General features: G+C 43.1%; 1 protein-coding gene across 1 annotated transcript; it reads left to right on the forward strand.

Moving 5' to 3' along the window:
- Positions 1 to 1,507: 1,507 nt before the first annotated feature.
- On the forward strand, positions 1,508 to 20,542 carry LOC128449391 (rap guanine nucleotide exchange factor 5). Its single transcript, XM_053432525.1, has 18 exons — positions 1,508 to 1,988; positions 6,228 to 6,367; positions 7,072 to 7,172; positions 10,943 to 11,021; positions 11,295 to 11,439; positions 11,525 to 11,622; positions 14,429 to 14,459; positions 14,662 to 14,740; positions 15,004 to 15,153; positions 15,710 to 15,807; positions 16,117 to 16,236; positions 16,607 to 16,785; positions 17,022 to 17,112; positions 17,217 to 17,267; positions 17,573 to 17,660; positions 17,817 to 17,881; positions 17,981 to 18,035; positions 18,543 to 20,542. The coding sequence occupies exons 1-18, from the start codon at positions 1,809 to 1,811 to the stop codon at positions 18,659 to 18,661; spliced, it is 1,869 nt and encodes a 622-aa protein (XP_053288500.1). The 5' UTR covers positions 1,508 to 1,808; the 3' UTR covers positions 18,662 to 20,542.
- The last annotated feature ends 180 nt before the right edge of the window (positions 20,543 to 20,722 follow it).

A 20,722-nucleotide genomic window follows, 5' to 3' on the forward strand; every position in this document is an offset into this window, starting at 1 on the left:
CTTGGCAGCAGCGGAGAGAGAAAAAATCTCCCCTTTAACCGGAAGAATCCTCTAGCAGAATCAGAAACAGGATGGGCAGACATCTGTTTCAATGGTTTGAGTTGAAATGAGAGAAACAGGGGAGATAGGAGAAAGAAGAGAAGAGTAAGGAAAGTGGGGAAACTCACTTAAATTATGGATTTTTAGTCTTATATTCTCCTTTAAATACATATTTTGAATGTGAGAGCAATATAAAGGAGCATATCCTCCTAGCCAGTTACTTTGGAACAAAAGAGGAGCATATAGAGGAATGATGAGACTCACCTCATATGAAAGAGAAACAGCACCTAGAGATGGGGACCTTTCCTCATCCAGCAGTTTGCTGCATCAGCAGTTTGCACCGGCAGTACAATTGGATGGCTTTGCCAGGAGCCAGTCAAGCATCACACTGCTGACAGAGGAGGAAAAGATATAATGATAATAGAGAAAGTGTTCATATGAAGAATGAATGTCCTTGCTTCACCCTGATCGATACATTGACGATCACGCCTGTCCCTCTGTGAGCAAGCTGAGCGACTGACAGGCTTCATTCAATTAGGAAGGGTTGAGGACTTTAACTGAATTGAAATGAAACAGACACTTGTGCTAGTACACCAGCTTAATAATAAAACATTCCTCTGCTGCACCACTAGTGCTAGTCCAGGTGGCAGCCAGTTATTTTGATTATTTATTATTCTACCAGTGTCAGACAGGACATTTTGACATGTCACAGTAGGAAAAGCACAAGTGTTAGAAATGAAATGAATCACTGGGACTCTTAAATGTTATCAGGAAGATCTGGGCTTCAGTGAGAAGTCAGTGGAAAAGGTCGATTAACTTTAGAGTTGATTAGTGTGGCGCAAAAAAAACTTGATAAATCACCCACAAATTAATCAGCAAACGTTATAATATTAATTTAACCGAATCATTAAAGTTTGTCTTATGTCATAAAAACTCTAGTGTTGGAACTATTTGATATCATAGACTTTGCCTTGGGAAACTGGGATGGACGTTCATTCATTCGATTCATTAAGTATCAATCAAAAGCGCTTAATCTGAATCTACTTATATCTTTGTCTATTCAATTTGACTGAATTTATAAATATTAAAGTGCCCATAAATCATACATCCCGCCAGAAGTTGATCTGGCAACTTTAATAGTTAATTATTAACTTATATAGTTATAGATAGTTTTCTCAGATCTATGCCAATTTCTATGCTTTTCCTATATAACCCGCTGCATTGTATTCACTCACAACAGTTGTGTTGCTTTAGTGCTTGTGCCCAAATGACCTTAAACCCACTCTCACGTAATTCAGCTCCACCCGAACAAGTGTTTGACCTTCCAGTGTTAAGTATCCTGCCCAGTCCCGAAACTCAACTCTCTCCTGCTTTCGGGAGATTTGGAAACTTCCTTTTTGGGGCTGTCTGACTCAACCAGATGTTTCCTGAACTCACGGTGTTCATAACCCACTCCCCTCCCCGGTACTGAAAAGGCAAGAGAAGGACGGAGAGGGAGAGAGAGAGAGAGTGAGAGAGAGAGAGGGAGAGGGACTCTGTCACTCACTTTTAGTAAAGCCAAACACGCACACAGAAAGATACCTGGAGTCCAAGTGAGCCTCTCTGCTACAGAGCTGATCAAGGTGTTCAGCGGCAGAGATTTACTTTGGCTACAAGGACAGAAGACTCACACACATAGAAACACACACTACACTTACACTAATTTTTTAGCTGCTCCCCTCCTCTTGCACTTTTTTTAGACTATCCTGCTTTCTGGTGGACTGCCAGCGATGTCGTGGGACTGTGGCCTCAGGTACATGTTCTCTGTGTCCCCCCCGCTGCAGCCAGGGAGCATGTGCATCATACATGACAAGGAGGACCTGTCCAGACTGGAGATGGTCCAGAGACTGGCCAAGGATGGCTGCCGCTTCCTGCAGAACCACAGCAAGGGCCCGGAGAGGACATGCGAGGTGAGACACACAACAACAGCAATGGTGCAGTCAGTAAAAGTACAGATGCTTTTATAGTTTTCCCACATCGAAATAGGATTGATGTAGAACTGCAGCCTCAATTTCAAATCCTCCTCTGAAGTGTTTCACTGAACAGTGGCCTTGTAAGAGTGAAAACATCAGTCAGGCTGCCTATCTCACTGTGAGTCATTAGGAACACTCCTCAATTAGCATAGTTTCTCCTTGAATATTCACTGAGAGGACATTAGATAGTCTGTTTTACCCTGGGCTGCACTGTGGTGTTTTAACGTCACACTGCTTTGTGAGCATTGAGCCTGAGCATCCTCTCTTGCATCCCCCCCCTGCAGTGTCTCATTAATCAAACCGATGTTAGGTTATTGTTTGTGTTTATTGCTTTATTGCACACACATTCTATAATGCCTCTGCTTTCTCTGAGGGGAACTGCTTGTATTAAGATTCTGTCCAGTAAACAAACCTCTATAGACTCTATGCAAATATAAAAAGCAAATCAAATAGACTGCTGCTAAAGAGCCATAATAATTACACAAATGTATAGAAAACTTCAGAACAGTATACTATAGAGTGCAGTGTATTCAAATGTAAAAAGGTGTAAATTATAAATGCACTGTGTATTTACAGAAACTGAATATGCATTAGGATGGAGTTGGTGTTCTATGTTTCATTTCAAAGCACCATCTGTCATTATGGAAACTCAGGTACTGTATGTTCAAGTGCACTTTATAAAAACATTACATCACCTGCCAGTTAGCTGCGTAGGAGACATCTGATTGGCTGACCTCGAGGCGGGCTCAGCTTCTCCCTTCCTGCCAGCTGTATCTGTGTGCTACCCTGCTCAACAATGGCAGGAAGAGTTGACGCAAGTGGCCGAAGCTCCATGCCAAGACATTGTGTGGTTTCAGGGTGGATTCCAGTGCATCAGGTCTCTGACCTTTTTTGGCCCGATCTCTTTATCTATGTTGTCATTCAATATAATGACCTTTCATCTGCATTAGGCCAACTGCTAATCTGCGTGTGAACAAATGTTAGGGCTGCAAAATACAACAATCTGTCTCACTTTTATTGTTTCAGTCACATGCTTTGGAACCAAACTTCTCATACTGGGAATTCAAAAGATAATGGACTGTACCGACGACAAGTGCATGTGTCCTTTGTGTAATCCTAATGGTAATGGTCAGAAATGCTGTCCCTGTATTTAGTACTTACCATTATCTCGAAATATTAAGATTATGGAGATTATCTAGCAGTAAAAAGTAATCCAGTGATGCTACAATGCACATTCTCTTATAACATGTGACTCATGATGCAAATATCTAAGCCCAGACAAAGAGTTTAGAATTCAGTTTAATCCCAGCTGGTGGAAACAGGGATGCTTAATATACAGTAGGCTGCATGTAAGTGGAAATATACGAGCAATTCTAAAGCAGGAAGTTGATGGATGTTATCTAATCTACTTTAAAATAATAACAAACTTTCACTTTTAAATCTGTGGGAATATGATTTGTGTGTGTGTGTGTGTGAGTGTGTGTATCTCAATCTGAGTTTGCCTAATCAGTGTAAAAGTATCCACAAAAGCGTACTGCGATCTGCAAATGTGTATTCAGTATCTGTGTGTGCATTTATAGATTTCTACATATTCACAGATCTTTGCTCGCAATTCCAGATGTGGACTTTTTACACTTGCACATCTAATGTCAGATTTAAAGATTTTTACACGCCTATAAATCTGATTACGCACACACAGATTAAACTACAGTTACACAACTCTCCACACACACAAACAATATTGTTTCAATAGTGGCTTAATATATGTTCCTTTGTCTTTTGATTATTTTCAAGTGTGTGAGATAATTATGCATCATCGTCTTTTTACATTTGATCTAAAATTAATACGATTATTTCAATTTGACTTAACATTCCAATACTTGTTAAGGGTGTATTAGTAGAGCTTAATGCTTTTACTAGAATTTCAAACAAATAATTGCTGGATATAAGGATAAGGAAGTGCATCTGCATCAAAGACTCCTGAAGATGCAGATGCACTTCGGATCCACACTATACATTGAGATGAATTAAGTCTGCATCCTGTCCGAACTGAGGTCTTTCAGGTCCCTGTAAATGTCCATACGTGCCAGAGTTGCAGCAGCAGTACAGAGACATCTGTGAGACATGAGACAGACACTGAAAACAGAAAGTGTCCTGCACGAGCCAGCGGAATGCATCTGGAACCCTGAGAGAGACAGTAAACCATTTGACCGCATGACTTTGTGCAGACGCCTGATAAGTAGTGTTTACTCTACTGCTAACAGTGTCCATGTTGGGAGGACTCCAGCGGTTGCTGTGAGTCCTGTGAGGGAAGGTCACCTCTAGGCTTGGGTAGGAACTCTACTGCCCTGGTGCTCTGTGTCATTACAAGCATCCACTTTAAAGCCTTGATTGTTTCTTACTATCAGGACACTGGTAGCCACGAAGCCCTGGGCACACTGAGTACTGGCCTGCAGCAGCCACGTCAGGATCAATAATTCATTGTTTGGAAAGGTTTGTTTGCTGTTTGACCTCCTAGTGGTATACTGACACACTGTTAATTATAGTTTAAAATACAACAAATAGGATGAAGAGTACAGTGTTTGTCATGTCTCCATAAAGACAGAACCACCAGTGACTTTTTTTCCCAAGAACCAGGAAGCTTATCAGCGCACGATTCCTTCTCTTGGAATTTTCTAGGTATTTGGCCTTTGTCAAGACTCCAACCTCACGTCATCTTGTCCTGATAATACTTTTATAGCACAGGACACATTCTTAGTACATGAAAAAAAAATTGTATGTGAATGTGGCTTCACAGAGGGAAGGAGTTAATGAGATGCTGCTAACAGACATCTAAACGTGGCTTTGAATTATGAGTCAGTGCAGAGAAGGAATCTGCAGCAGACATTGCCATTAATGGTCCTTTCTGAGTTTTTGAATACCTCTCTCCTGTTTATAGATGTGACTGCATGTAGCCCGCCCAGTAATCACCACAACAGTGTCTTTTATTGTGTTATTAATTTCCTGAGTATGTTGTCTCAATGTGTGTGCGCACTATATGCATGCCTGTTGGTGTGTACACGTCCACAGATCGCAGATAAGTGTTTGTGTGCAAGGGAAGTCATGCTGAACTGAGAGTCTCTGGGCGCTTCTTTGCAAAAAGGCAATTAGGGCAGAAAACTGCAACCACTTCCAGCCTGTCTGCCTGGCTAATTGCACGCACAGCGGCTTGTGTAGCATTGACTGATGGTTGAGGAGAGGGCGGGTGAAGTGACCGGGGAGGGGGGGGGATGCGTTTTGCGTGCACCTTGCAGTGAACTCCTCATTAAGACCAATATTTCTGATCCACACTCTCCATTGTCAGGCAGCCATCTTTAGTCCTTCAGAGATGTTGCAGCAAATAAGCCATTGTGTTAAGAATGTACGGGTTAAAAAAGTCATTGAATGTTCACACTGACAACTAACAGGCAGTTTCAGACCCTTTACACAAGAGTTTGCTTTAAGCTGGAAAACTAAATGTAGTACTGCTGTTTAAAATGCTGCAACTAAATATTTATCAGCATTGCAGCCTACAGACAGGGATACTCCCCCTGTGCGTTAATTATGCGACGGCTATTAAACAGATTAAACAGATTCAATGACCAAATTAATAATCAGCTTGTCATTAAATCTAAAACGTGTCTAAGGAGTCGGATGGAGGGGACGGTCCCCTACTGAGGCTTAGGCTGATAAGAAGGTGATTGATAAGGGTGACATTGTTGGAGACAGAGAGAGAAGAGGGAGACAGTGGACTAACGGTCTGTATGAATTCATAGGACCGCATGTTAGGAGCCTCCTGTACTATAAACTCCAAACCATTGTTTGCTTGCAGAGTTGAACCCCGTGTTGGTTTACGAACAGATTGTCTCTAGACAACGCCCATAATTTAATAGGCTCACCATAAGATTCAGTAATTAAAATATGTATGAGTCTTTTATGTTAATCCCTGAATGGGCTCCACCGATAAGGACTGAATAATGATATATGGAAATCCTCTTTCATTTACAGTGCTGGCTTTGACAGAGCTTTTATAATGGAAATCACTGGCGATTTCTGAGAGTGGGAGAAAATACAGGGAAATCTCCTTGGTGATAACGCATTTGCTCTCTCCCTCCCTCCCTCTCTCCCCCTCGTCTCTCTCTCTCTCTCTCTCTCCAGCCCCAGAGTGACGAGGCAGTCCGCGTGTGTCTGCGGGAGAGGGGCCCCGATGTGCTCGTCCTCCAGAGAGTGTCGTCAGAGCGGCCAGCCCTCCCCGCATCGGCGAGGGGAGGAGGCAGGGAGGAGGCGAGGAACAGGAGGTAAGCCTCCCCACTTCTCTCTTTCCAGATTCCCTCTCCCCCTCCCTCCCCTCTCTCACTCATCTGTGTCTCTCCCTCAGCCGTCTCCCTTTTATCAGTCTCCCTCTCTGTCTCTCTCCGGCTCACACACTCACTCACTCAGGCATGCTTACATCACAACTCTCTACACATAAGTGACTACATCAAATACATGTTGAGAGCAGCATGGGGCTGTGAGACAGAGCCCTGCTGGCGTCCCTCCCATCCATCCCATCCAGGAGCTTTTCCAGCCGTGATCATACCGGGCTATCTCTGTGTGTTTGAGAGACAGACAGCACTCCGGGCTGTGTCAGCTGCGGGTGGACGGATGTCTGGATGGATAGGTAAACAGGGCATGCAACAGTAACCACGGCAACATAGGGCACAGGGGACTCTGTGAGGATGGGATCTCGGCCACAGCCCCTGAACCTATGGCAGGAGGAGGGCAGGCTGCTCCATGCTGCCTTGGTGGAGCAGGAGGAGGACGAGGACGATGAGGAGGGCTCCGGGGAGAGCTGCAGTGACAGCACCAGCCGGGCAGAGCCAGTGACAATGCCCACCTTTGACGTCCCCTACTTTCGCTACATAGACGACGAGGGGACGGAAGGAGAGGAGGAGTGGAGCAGCAGCCGCTCTCTGTCCTCTATCGAGGAGGACTCGTCCACTGACTCTGTTGTGTCCGACAGGTTCATGGTGGTATCAGGGACCCCGGAGAAGATCCTGGAGCACTTGCTGAATGATCGGACACTGGACGATGACCAGGGGACAACACAGGTCAAAGAGTCAGGTCAGCATATATATATGTACTTTAACATGCTGCAACAAACCTGTTTATAGTGCATGTTTTCAGTGTATTTTATTTTAGTGTGAAAATATCTGTCAGCTGTGTTCACTGGTTTGGTGGTCAGAACAACTTTAAGAATGGATTAGTAAGATGTTGTGTCAGTGCAGGTCCACAGATGTGTTGTGTGTATGTGGTGAGAGGAGTACATCGCTTTATTCTTTGTTACTCCCTCCCCTCCTCCTCACAAAGAAGCTGAGACAGCAGACCCCCCCCCCCCCCACAATATGACTTGGCCGGTCATGTGCTTTCATTCCCAGAATGCCACTAACTTTGAGCCTGTTCATTTAAATGCCTGTGACAGAGTTAAATGTTGCTCGTATCAATTGCGTGAGGCTTTAGTTGACTGCGTTATTTGAGCTCCCGCCTCACAGCGACCACAAACCAGCACATTGCCTCTTATCCCAGCAGGTACATGATAATGTGCCACTGTTGCCAGGGCAGGGGAGACTCTGTTGCCGAAGCTGGAAAAGATGACTTGATGAGAGGTGATGAATGAGAGCAGCAGCACAGTCAGTGAAGGAGAGGAAGAGCACGAGGAAGAAAGGAGAAACAATGTTAAAGGGAGGAAAGTGGATGAGGGAAGATAAATGTTCATATTTTTCCTTGGAGATGGAAATGGTCACAGATGATCTCTCATTGTGATGGAGAAAGGCTTACCCCATACCAGAGGTCGTTACTCATTCTGATGGGGAAGGGATGGGAATTGATCTAAACAGTCTCTCTGGAGATGTGCCTGTATTTGCAAAATCGGGCATTTTATATTCACAAGTGAGTTATGTCTTATGTTGAATTGCATATTTTATTGCTACAATCTAGTATTTTATACAGATCGAGCTGCATTAGCAAGAAGATGTCTGCAAGCGCCTGGGTTTAGTGTCTATAAAACGAACCAAACTGTACTGTGCCTTTTAGCTAATTTCCTATGGGCTGGATAGTTGTTGATGAATCATTCACTTTGCAATGAGTGTATTGAAGTTAAGCCTCCATAGGGATCCTCATGCTGAGCGATGTAACCAGGGTCAAAGAGCCAGATACCTGACGAGCAGAATGAGCCGAATTGATCTGCGCTCAGTGATGTTTAATAGTCTGAGTCCAGCTGCAATGCTGTTCTCTGTGTAAACACTGAACCACTGCATGCTCTCATGCTACTGTACAGTGTGTCCTTGAAGGTTTTGCTCAGCAGAAGCACAACAACACAAGATCCTTGATTTCATCAAGAAGAGATTTATTTCAACGTCCACGAAGTTGGCGCCTCTGCTTGGTCTCTGCGAGGGAGATCAATCAGAAAGATGGTGCAGCAACATGAATGATGATTGCAGCAATGTATTGATATTGCGTTTATGATTTACATGCAGTACAGAACATTAGAAAGCCAGATGTATCTCATCATGGTTGCACTCGCCTCCATCTTTACTTGTCATTAACAATGCAGAGTAGCTTTATATCTTTCTGCAAGAGATGGCACTTTTCTGAAAGCACCATAGGCATGTTTGAGGGGAAGCAAACAGGAACCACTGCAGTGCTGGGAAGCTCGCTCATACTGTATGTTAGGCCATCCTTCTGTGGGTTAGCATTGTGGGTAGTGTTCAGTGTTCAGCTTCTTCCCTGTGCCTAGTATCTAAGTGCAGCTATTGATTCGAGCTCTGCCAGCACTGAAAGACATGTATTGAAACATTTGTGTTCATAATGAGAGGATGTTCCAACTCTTTTATTTGTAGTGAAAAACGAATTACATTAAGCGGATGGATATATGTAAAATGTCTCAATACAGACTGTCGTATTAATTTAAGGCTTTTATGTCAAGTGATGGCTTCTGGTGGTTACTGAGCCAATAAGTGACACATTAACATGCTTATATTCAAAGGTTGCAATGATCCTTCTACAAGTATTTATTAAAATGCTAAAGGGCTTGGCAGGTGGATCGACAGGTTGATTGATTTGCCAGTAGATTGAGACGTTAGATCGATGAATCTATTCTGCATTCCCTCTGGTTTAGTTGCATGGAATTGGGATTCTCTGATTCCTAATCAGAGTATAATACAGAGAAGCCGAATACAGACATATTTGTGGATTTTATATTCCACAAAATGTATTGTTTATTGTAAATCGATAAAGCACAATCCATGCACAAATATATATTTGTATAAGTGAAACAGTCATTATTTCCGCCAGACTGTTTGTATTAAATCTTTACTCTGCAGGACACAACCTTCTCTTTTGCTGTGTTACCAAGAAAAATCTTGAGAACATGTCTCAGGGTCTCCAAATTAAATATTTACACCGTTTCCCAGCTTCAGAAAACTTTGCAGCGTTTAGCGCCTGGGGAGTTGTATGTAAGCTGCTACTCATGAGAAAGAGCTTCAGTTAAGACAGCTTGCAGAAAACACTTAAACACACACACAGCAGCGTGAGTGATCAGCGTGTGTATCCGTGGAGGGGAAGCTGTCACAGTGCACTATTTGAGTGGGTGGGTGATCCTTTGTAAGTGTGTTGTTTTCATGGCTTTGTGTTGAGGTTTGTTGCGTTATTCTTTCAGAGAGCTACTGTACGTGTGTGTTAGTTTGTAACCTCTCATAAGCACTGAGTGATGCACCCACAGCTGCTGTCCACGGATTAACATAATGATGTCAGTGACTCCTTTCGACCAGAACGCACACAAAGGCTCTGAGAAGCCAGTGTGAAATTAAAGGGGAAGAATTTACAATTCTGGGTGTGAGGCACACTTACCGAGCGGCTGAGAGGAGGTCGGCCCTAATAGGATTTGTAAAGCTTTGCACTTCTGACCGTTCATCACGTCTGGGAGCTACTGTCCTTTTCTTTTTCTTTTGTCCCTTTGGAAATGTGTTTTAGCAACTATGATGCCAATTTCCGAAACAAACTTTTATAATTTACTCTGAATAATTACTTCTGGGAGGCAGGGACTTTGTGTGCTTTAAAAAGACAAGATGAGATGAAGAGACTCACATTTAGTTTTGGTGCTGGGAAAATGAATAAAAACTGGAAGTGCATTAAATGTTCAAGGGTCAAAGCGAGGGACAGAGACAGCTTCGAGTTCATCCGTCCAAAATGTTTCTTGTAAACGCACTGAAGTGACGCCCAAGCAATATCAGATTACTTTTCTGTGACTGAGGTAATCACAATGACAACGTCAGACCTCATCAGAGGTCAGCGAGAGTCGGCTGACACATTCACATTATTAGCTTATCTTCAGTCACACAGCCTGGGACAATGACTGTGTGAGATCGAAGATAAAAGCAGGCAAAGGTTTGTTGGACGGAGGAAATCCGCACGAGTCATTATCTCTAGACCCGCCATGAAGAAAAATGTGCCATCAAAAGGTCCCTCACGTTACGCCACGCCTCCGAAATGTCCCTGCTCGCTGCTTGTTAACTGATATTTGACAGCGAAGAATGGGCTCACCTTCTGGTATTATTAAGACGGAACGGGGAAATCTGAAGCCCTGTCTCCGAGCTGCCGAGTCAGTTTAAAGTTCAGGCGTACAGCTCAGCAAACATTAATCATAGTTTATCAAGTTTACTGATGTACTTTCCTTCCATCGTCCTGTAACACAGCACAAACCTAATGAGGCTGTGGGCATAGGATTCAAATGGTTTGCAGAGAGTGAGATAGTCCGTTAAAGTCCATTCTCTATGTCAAAAGAAGTTTGACCATATTTGTTTTCCCCATGGTGAATAATGTGTTTTTCTTTGCAGATGCACTTCTGGATGACTTTCTGCTGACCTACCCAGTGTTCATGTCAACCACTGATTTATGTCAAGCTCTGCTGGGACAATATCCTTGAACACAGGGGGAGGTTGATTGGGAACATTATTACAAAGATTCACACAGACTGTATAAACCTTCATGAGAGGATGCTGCAGACAGAAGCTGGTGTTTTATACAAGCAAAATACATTTTTTTACGAACTCAAAGCAAACTCTCTTTCTTTCCACCTGCACTTATATCCACATCATACACACTGGATCTATTCAGGCTTCACATTCGGCATTTGCTAGATCTCGCTCTCTGTATTGCACTTGTGCTGAAGCCTTAACCCAACCCCACCTATTGCACCAAGCGATGCAGAGGGAAAGAGGACAGGAAGGAGGCGCTGGAGAGGAAACAGAAAGTCCTGCACCTGGCGTCGCAGTGGGTGTCTCTCTGCAAAGACTTCCTGAGAGAGGACGAGCACGTCAAACTCTTCATGAAGGTAGGGAACGTGATGTACAAGGAAACGGGTGGAACCTGGGCGTGACTCAAACACAGGAGAAACTAAAACAGACATTTCCTTCCAGACTCTGTACCGCCACGTGTTGGACGACCTCTATGAGCACCCCGCCCTGGAGACAGATGTGAGGGAGCTGCAGAAACTCTACCAGCTGCATCGCAGACAGTAAGTGGCCATGTTCAAACTCACATAGGAGATAAATACAGAAATTGTCTGGGTGGGTAAAATAGCCAGTATAAGAACTCTCGACTGTTGGAAGTCTGAAAAGAAGCAGAGACACTGGCTGCTCTCTGAATACAAAGAAGGAGCTTCTTCTCCGCTTGGTGCTTTTATTTAGCTCCTCATCAATGAACCCTTTCAGACATCGAAGAGTTATCGCAGTGTTCATGGGCCGTTATGAGCCAGATATGAAGGTCGTGGATCTTTTCATCTGGAATCTTAAGAGTCGAGGAAACACAGGAATTCTGCGAATTAATGAAAAGCGGTAAGAAATGAGTCACTTGCCATGAGAGGAAAAGAGCGCCACCACTTGTTTGCTGGACACAAATTCCCATCTGCTGGTTGTTAATGGTCACATATGAATTAATCACTATTAATAGTAATATTAATAAAATCCTTTTGTAATTTAGTCCACAATCTAATATAATCCACACACACGAATGCACTGATCTAATGTACTGGGTTGATATCGGCTCTGTTATTGACCTTTCAAAACAGAATACGTTCCGGATGTAACGTCAACATCATCATTCTCACAATCATTTGTATTGATTCAGCCATGACTGGTAGCTAACTCAGCAATGTTACCTTCTATGAAAATGATCCCAGTGAGTAACACACAATGAGCTTTACAGATTTTCAATTTGTGAAAAAGAAACTATCGATGCTTGGTGGTGGCTACACTGAGTTGATTCGGTATTATGGGACATCCAGTATGAATACAACAGATATAATACAAAATAAAATAATAGTGATACTAATCACTTTCTTGTGCTGAGTTTATAAATCGGTTTTCTAGAACCTAAAGTCAATACTGCCAAATTAGCTTCTACTTTACTGAGAGAGCCCACAGTGCGCCACACCTTCATAAAGTGTAAGCTGGACTCAAATGAAACAACAGTTTTATTAAGGTTGCTAAGACGACAAAAGGCCTTTTATTAGACACAATTCAGCACTTATTTACGTCTTTGTATGTCACAGGTTTTTTGATTCACTGATATCTAGAACTTAGGTTGGTTTTGTTTTTATCAGTTTATCTTTATTTAAGTAACAGTAAAGATTGAAAACCAAAATCAGAAGTGCACCAACAAAGTAATACAAATGTTAAAAAAGAGATAATAGAGGATAATAACATGTTTTCTTCTCTCTGTACAATACTAATGAGCAAGCTACACACTCCTGATTGTGACTGATTTGCTCTTTATAAAAACATCCTTCCACCAGGTTTCATGATAATCATCCAGTCGTTTTGTGTAATGCTGCTAACAAACAAATACATGCTGATGAAAACAAAATCTCTAGTGTTGATCAAACCTATTTAAATCTATCTGCACCTCATCTGTCTTTTAAGCCCTTTGTCACTGAGCACGCCTCCTTCACTGTGTCTTATTGCTATTATCACATGAAGAGAAAGCAATGATTGTCAAGTTATAGATTGATCACTATATCAGAGGAGATTATATAAATTATATTATAATAATTAATATATAACATACATATATTGTTTTAACAGCTGTTAAAGCTAAACATGTATAGCCGAGTCCTGTTCACAAATAGACAAGGCAAAGAACAGATACAAAGATTAGTACATCAATCAGTCCAAACAGATCTCTCAATTGGCATTTAACAATCAAAATACTGATCTGCTTTGTTGCTAAGTTACAGTTTTCTGGTTTTAACATCCCTATGCTCGTTGACACCCCATCGCCAGCAACCCCCCCCCCCCCCCCCCGCCCCCCATTGCCACACCCCTTACCAACTCCCCTTCCCTCAATTGCATCCTCCAATCCTCCATCCTTTGCTCCCCGGGGACGCCCCAACCTGCCACCCATTCGAAACCAGTGCAGATAATTCAACCTGGCTCTGCTGCTATTGTCTGATTCTGCTTTATTCATGTTTATGTCCAGGGTGGGAGCTCTGCAACACCCACTCCTTATAAAGTACTGGACATAATGTGGGTGTCGCTAACTGACATACTCTACTATTTATGAGCTTCTCACAATCAGGCTCATCCCGTGGGAGAACGACTGCTTTGTGGCAATCTGCCGCTGAGTGAAAGCTAAAAGGTGTCATTTTTCATGGAGAGAGGACTCTTTTAATCCTCTCACTGACGTCCATCTGGTGCAGAAGAAATAAAGAGTCAAAATGCTCCTGAAAGCTCCTGAAAGCCAAAGACCGCTCGTTTCTCTTACGCCTTCTCGTCCCGTGGCCTTTTTAATTCACCGAGCTTATCGACAACCACAGTGACTCGGCTTTTCAAAGAGAAAAGCCGCGAATGTGATCTTGAGTCGCGTGTTGACGTGACAGTGGGGAGTTGGGTTTTTCATTAGTGCAGGTCTGCTGCTGGCCCCGGCGAGTGGGGAGGGATCCCTCAGGGCAGGCTTTGTGCCAACATGCCTATTGTGAAGCAGGGCCCAGTAAAAGCTGAGGGACGAAAATGGACACGGGCCTATCCATCATGCTAGCGGGGAGTAACTGATGAGAATACGGTGATTACATGAAGGGATCACATCGAAGGGTCTAAAATCTTCAATGCACTCTAATCTCGCCTCAACACATGGGCTTAAATAATGGAGTGAATTTAGCAGAGTAGTATATACTGTATGTATATCCACTTGACCCTGTAGGCTGCATGAGGTTTTTATACTAGACAAAGATGAAGCCCAAGGAAAATAACCAGATCAGGTCCTTCAGGGCAGCTACAGGTACGTCAGGGTGCAAGTGACTAATCGATTTCCTCTTCTTTTCCCAGCACTGTGGATGAGTATTCACCACAGAGAAAGGTGAGTTCAAAAAATCTCTTTTTTAAACTAATACAGAAGGAATTTTATTCGAACAGAACTGCCTGTTCCTCTGAATTGGGTGTCGAGACCATTGTCCGCACATTTCCTGCTGTAGACATTGTTCTGCGGTTCAACCGCTGAGCTCACAGTTCCACCGCAGCATGGATGTGTGTCAAAATCCACGCATTTCCCTTCTTTTCAGGGCAAAGCACTTTTCCACCAATTGAGCCTGAAAGAGAACGGGCTCCAGTCCAGAAGCACGCAGAGGGAGACCAAGGATGGTAAGTCGTAAAACATGGCGTTCTTTGCACATTCCTCCCGTCATACGTTGTTCCTGAAGCTCTTGACGGGAGACATTTAGTCTGAACTTAGGAACAATGGGAGTCTTTCCAGAGAATGAATGGGAAGGTTTAAAAAATGCAACTACCTCAGTTGTGACCTATGAATTCCCCATTCCTTTTGAGGTTAGGCTTCTTTTGAAGGGCAGATTCACCTGCTGTGTATTCTATATTTGACAGTACTGTATATCTGGTCTCCGCTGCAGTGCTGTGTCGTGTGTACATCACTTTGGAATCGTACCTGAGCACCAAGGCCCACGCAGACGTAGTGGCCCAGGAGCTGCTGCAGGCGGTGGCAGAGAGGATGGATGTCCCCCAGGGTGAACTAGTCCTCGTAGCTGTGACTTATACTGGAGGTAGATACCATTCTACTCAACCACATACACGCCACAGAACCCTACATACAACTACAATGTAATGCATATTTAATGATGTAGACATGAAGCGTGGATTTCATTATATATGCTTATAAAAAACAACACACAGTTTTAATGTTTTAATGCTAACGTACTATCCAGTCTGTGATAAATCACAATAAGCAATAGTGAAGTGACAGAAGTCATCAGCAGTCCTCTTTAAATCTGCTCCAACACGACAGAAAAAGTCATTACACAGCTCACTTTCTCACAATGCTTCACACTTGTGTTTTTTTCTATACTGAGCCCAGACATGTATGTATGTGATTGCAATCAACAGAGCTGACCTAAATATATCCTGAGGAGGAAGGTGTTAAAAGGGAAGAGTGATACAAACTCAGTCTCTGTTATCAGTGATTGAAATGACATGGCGACCTCATAGCGGTGCCTGACACACGCAGAGGCTTATCTCTATCTGCTGGTAGCTGAACACACGCCGCCTGACACGTTTCTAATGGCACGCTGTTGTTTGTGATGTGTTTTTCTCCCCCTGCAGGTCGACTCCTCCTGCAGCCTCAGGACAGAGTTTTCTCTGATTCTCTCCGGCCGGTGGGGAGGTTGCACATATGCAGGAAGGACCTGGGAGAAGTCCTGGTAGGAGCATCACTGAAACTCAATGTCACTTCAACCTCAACAGGCATTTACTGTAGTGTTTACTCTGTTTGCTTAGAGGCCATGAATAAGCCAATTATGTGAATATTTCAGAATCGGGTTTATTTGGCCAAGTGAGTAAGAACAGTAAGTAAGAGGTTATGCTAGAAGCTTAATAACTCCATTGTCAGTGCTATTAATCGTAAAATGGAACATGAAACTTAAGTGTCAAATTGTGACTTTGACATTTGTAAATAAAACTAGCAGCTTTGATCGTGGACTGAGATATATTCTTTTTTCCTCTTTCCTCAGTATCCGTTCACAGACAACTCCGAGATGCAGCAGAGGACTCGCATGTTCACGTTAAACACGTGGGACGTGGCCGTTGCTCTAACAAACTTTGACTGGTCCATCTTTGACTCAATACATGAGGTTTGTCCCACTGTTTGAACACCCACTTAGTCTGCCATTGAGTTTTTTTTTAATATATTTCCATTTGTATCTAAGTGAGAAGGAATACTCAAAAACTAAATCTAACCCCAACCTAATTTCAAAATAATTGTATGGCGGGGAGGGGCATGACCCCCGAGGACGACCCCGTTAAATCTCGGAGCAGATCTGGAAAAACTGGCAGATCCCAGACCAGAGCCGAAACACAAAAATAACTTAATGATATTATTGAAATCAAATTCATCCTGACAAAAATGGTCCTGACTGAAAACCCCTGCAGTCCTTAAGGGTCGCAACTGTCAGAATCCCATTCCCTGCTTTGTTCATCTCGTACTTGTCCTTCTTTTTCCAGCAAGAACTGGTCTACTTCACCTTCAGCCGCCATGCCAGCAGTCACCACACTGTGGCGTTAGAGCTGCTGCTGCAGCGCTGCAATGAAGTGCAGCTGTGGGTGGTCACTGAGGTGCTGCTGTGCCCGACACTCTGCAAGAGGGTCCAACTCATCAAGAAGTTCATCAAGATCGCCGCCCAGTGAGTAGCACACCCACATCCCCGTGCATTTTGATTAGCAATTAATTGATTGTGATCATAAAGCCACTGCTCCTCTGGCGGCTGACCACAACTACAGGGTTTCACCTCTGATCTGGAGGGTGAGAGGTTTAGATTTGCATGGGAACACTGCGCCCTCCGGTGGCAGATCAATAAACTGGAATTGCTCTCATGCCCCTGGAAGTAACTTCAATGTGTGTCCCATTGATCTGTTCTAGCTGTAAAGCACAGAGGAACCTCAACTGTTTCTTCGCCATTATAATGGGCCTGAACGCTGCAGCGGTCGGCCGCCTCAGTCAGACATGGGAGGTGAGAATGTCATTTTATTCCTGATGGGCAGGAATTATTTTTCATCTGCACCTCTTTAAATCTTTAGACGGCGTCTGATCCTTTTTTTTTTTTTACCTCTGCAGAAAATTCCTGGAAAATTCAAAAAGCTTTTCTCAGAGCTGGAGGCAGTTACAGTAAGTGTGACTCATGACCCGCTGTTCATACAATACACAGAACAAGTCATCGGTTTCCTTTAGAAGAAATGAAAATCAATGACATTAATCTGCACTGTAACAGCGAACACGCAGCCGTGTTTCTGTGTGTACAAGGTGAGGCAAACATGTTTTTCATTTGGAAACATCCGGCGAAACATCTGGTGTTTTAGATGATCATTAGATCCCAGCGCTGCCATAATTCAGCTCTAACAAAGCATGCATGCACAGGCACACACATCCCCCCCCGAGGATTAGACTCATTCGTTCTGAAAATGTCTTCACAGGATCCCTCGCTGAACCACAAGGCCTACAGGGACTCCTTCAGGAAGATGAAGGCGCCAAAGATCCCCTTTCTTCCTCTGCTGCTGAAAGGTGCGTTCATTATTCTGTCACTTCGCTCACTACAGGACAGCTGCTGGAACTCGGGGAGGGGAGCACCGTGACATCTTTCCATCAGGCAGATCTGACAGGTAGAAATACACCTACCTCTCACTTCAAATACACTAAGAAAATATTCATCTGTTTTAGACATCACATTCATCCACGAGGGCAACAAGACGTTCCACGATAATCTGGTCAATTTTGAAAAGCTGGTGAGAGATTTTTTTATACTAATGCATGGAAACAGCGCAGGAAACTGCTAAATTGAAAATGTCACATTTAATGACGCCTGCGTTTATCTTTATTTCCAGCACATGATCGCAGACGCAGTGCGGCTCATTCGACAGTGTCAGAGAGATCACATGGGTCAGTATTCACGTCACAGTCAGTCGTCACATCTCTGCTCTGCTCAGTAACCATACACCGCGACTTTGTATGAAGTAAAGTTTCAAAATATATACATATGTCAAACTAAATATGTAAATATATATTGTACATGTAAAAAGCACTGTATATAAGTTGTATATCTTTTTTTGAAATAATAGAAATCAGCTCCCTAAACATGTGACTTTTTTAAATCAAGATCCATGAATTATTCTCTGAGAAATCAGCGAAAATTTCAAAAATGAACACCTCCTCTCGCAATGTAGAAGAAAGTTAGATTCCTGAATCCATTCCGCAAATTCAGATCTGCACCAAAATGAAAGAATCTAATGCCAAGGGGGAATACAACCTCCTTGGTGGAGCTAATAACAAAATCTTAAGTATTAATTTGTCCTTTCCCAAGAAAAGTGAGAGAAGAAAGTGCTGGCCTGGAAGCTGCTGTCTTCTCATGGGCATAAACATGTTTTTTTCTTCTTCATCTTCCTCCAGGAAACGGCATAACCCAGAAGAGCAGCCCTGAGGTGCGAGCCTACATCGATTATCTTCATATCATCGACAATCAGCAGACTCAGTTTGAACTGTCTCACAGGCTGGAGCCTCGTGCTTAGACAGCAGCTCCCACTGAGCTTCCCATCGCCACGGAACCCCCCCCCCCCCCCTCCTCTTCTTTCTCTCAGGACTCAAAGTCAAAGGAGCACTGCGTGACCCTGACCGACCACAGGAGGGAGCCGCTCAATCAGGAATCTCTCACCAGAGACAGGAAGGAGAAAAGACAAATCTTAGGTTTGACTTGTGTAGACTTGTGCTGAGAACATTCAACACCAGCAGCAGGTGTTGACGTGTGTGTGTGTGTGTGTGTGTGTGTGTGTGTGTGTGTGTGTGTGTGTGTGTGTGTGTGTGTGTGTGTGTGTCACCCTGCTGCTGCACTGCTTCTCCGTCCTACATCAGGTCAAGTGCTGTTCCGAAAATAACCCAGCAGCGCCCCCCTGTGGTGAACCAGTAACCTGCAGAAATAAACGCGTGCAGGCAAAGTCCCTCACATCCAATACAAAGCAACAACAAATGAATGTGGACAAAAAGTGTTGAGCGTGGAGATTCAGTCTCGACCAATCACCTGCCTTTTCAGAGCTTTTACAACCGATCTCATACACTACTCTAACAAACGTGTTACATCTTAATGTGTCCACAGACCGTGTGAATGAATTTGGCAACGACAGAAAATCACAAGATTTAACCAAAGAGTATTTCAGTGCACACACATCTGTTTCCTCAGAGTTTCATACAATCCAGATGTTCTCTTCTGCCTAAAGCTGGATGTGCAGTCACCTCTGAATCAGCACAGCGTTAGTACTACAAGCCCATGTCTCACTAAACAAGATCAAGACTTAAGACACAGAGAAAACGATTGTTAAACCTACAGTTGAATATGAAGCGTATATCGTTTTCATGATTTATATATACATCATAGTATTCTCAAACGGTTTCCTTTTGTTTAAAGTCCAGTGAAGCTGTTGAGCCTTTACACAGGTCAGATAGTGCAGGACATTAGTAGAGGATATACCGTACACTGGGTTTCTTTGGTGTATGAGTGTCTGTCAGCGTGTGTTTGTGTGTGTGTGTGTGTGTGTGTGTTCTAATCGTGTATGTTAGTGCCAAATACCATACGAATGCTCTTTCAATAAAAAAAAACTGTTAATCATTGCTAAGTATCGACAATGTAGTTGAGCTTTGGACAATCAGCAGACACATCTTGTTCTTTCTTTACAGGTTTAAACACAATATGGTGGATTTTCTTCCTTGTTTCAAAGGATCAGATGCGCAGGTAGTTTTGTTTGATTTGTTCAGCTTTAGCTTTTGGATCGTGGGACTGCAGCAACATGTCTTAACAAAGACAACGACACAATGTCCTACAGCTTTGCCAACAGTAAAGTGATGCTGTGTTTTTGGGGTGAACTGTTTAAGAATGAAGAGCAATAGCAAAATGAAATACTGCAGCACCTTCTGGAGGAAGATATCGAAAAATCTAAAGCCATTTGCTCGTGTACAATGTGTCGAAGCGCTAACGTATACAACTGTAGAGCTTGTAGTAATGTGTGAGGGAATTTAGTCTCTACATAGATCCGTGGAAAATCTTCATTCTGAGTAGATGAAGTTTTGGGTGGAATCTTTCTGTCTTTACTTTGTATATTTTTGCATTTTAAAGCCGATGGTGAACAGTATCTTTTTCTTTAATAACCATTTTATCATCAAAGATGTACAGTTCATTTTATTTATCCTGTATATATTTATATACATGTTTAAATTCTGGATATGGATATTTATTTATTTCAGAATTATTTATTTGTTCTACAAATTTGACAGTTTCCTTTCTGTTAGATTTTTATTTCTTGTACGCACTGTTTGGGCTGGTCTGCATGATGTGGTGAAAATCCCCGGATTGACCACCGCTGTCGACTGTGCTTGCAATAAAATACTTTTCATCATTATGAGTTATTGTAAAAGCTTTTTTCTCCATGTTGAAGATGAGGACGGTCAGGATTCATTTTTACAGGCTAAGTGATCATTTGTATCCGTGACAGCAGTGAAGCTCAGATGAATCCAGGTTAGCAGAGATAATGTTTTTGTAGTTAAAGCTCTCAGTCCTTTTAGACACTGAGTACGACTGATGA

This window comes from Pleuronectes platessa, chromosome 10 (assembly GCF_947347685.1).
Source record: "Pleuronectes platessa chromosome 10, fPlePla1.1, whole genome shotgun sequence".
Lineage (NCBI taxonomy): Eukaryota > Metazoa > Chordata > Actinopteri > Pleuronectiformes > Pleuronectidae > Pleuronectes > Pleuronectes platessa.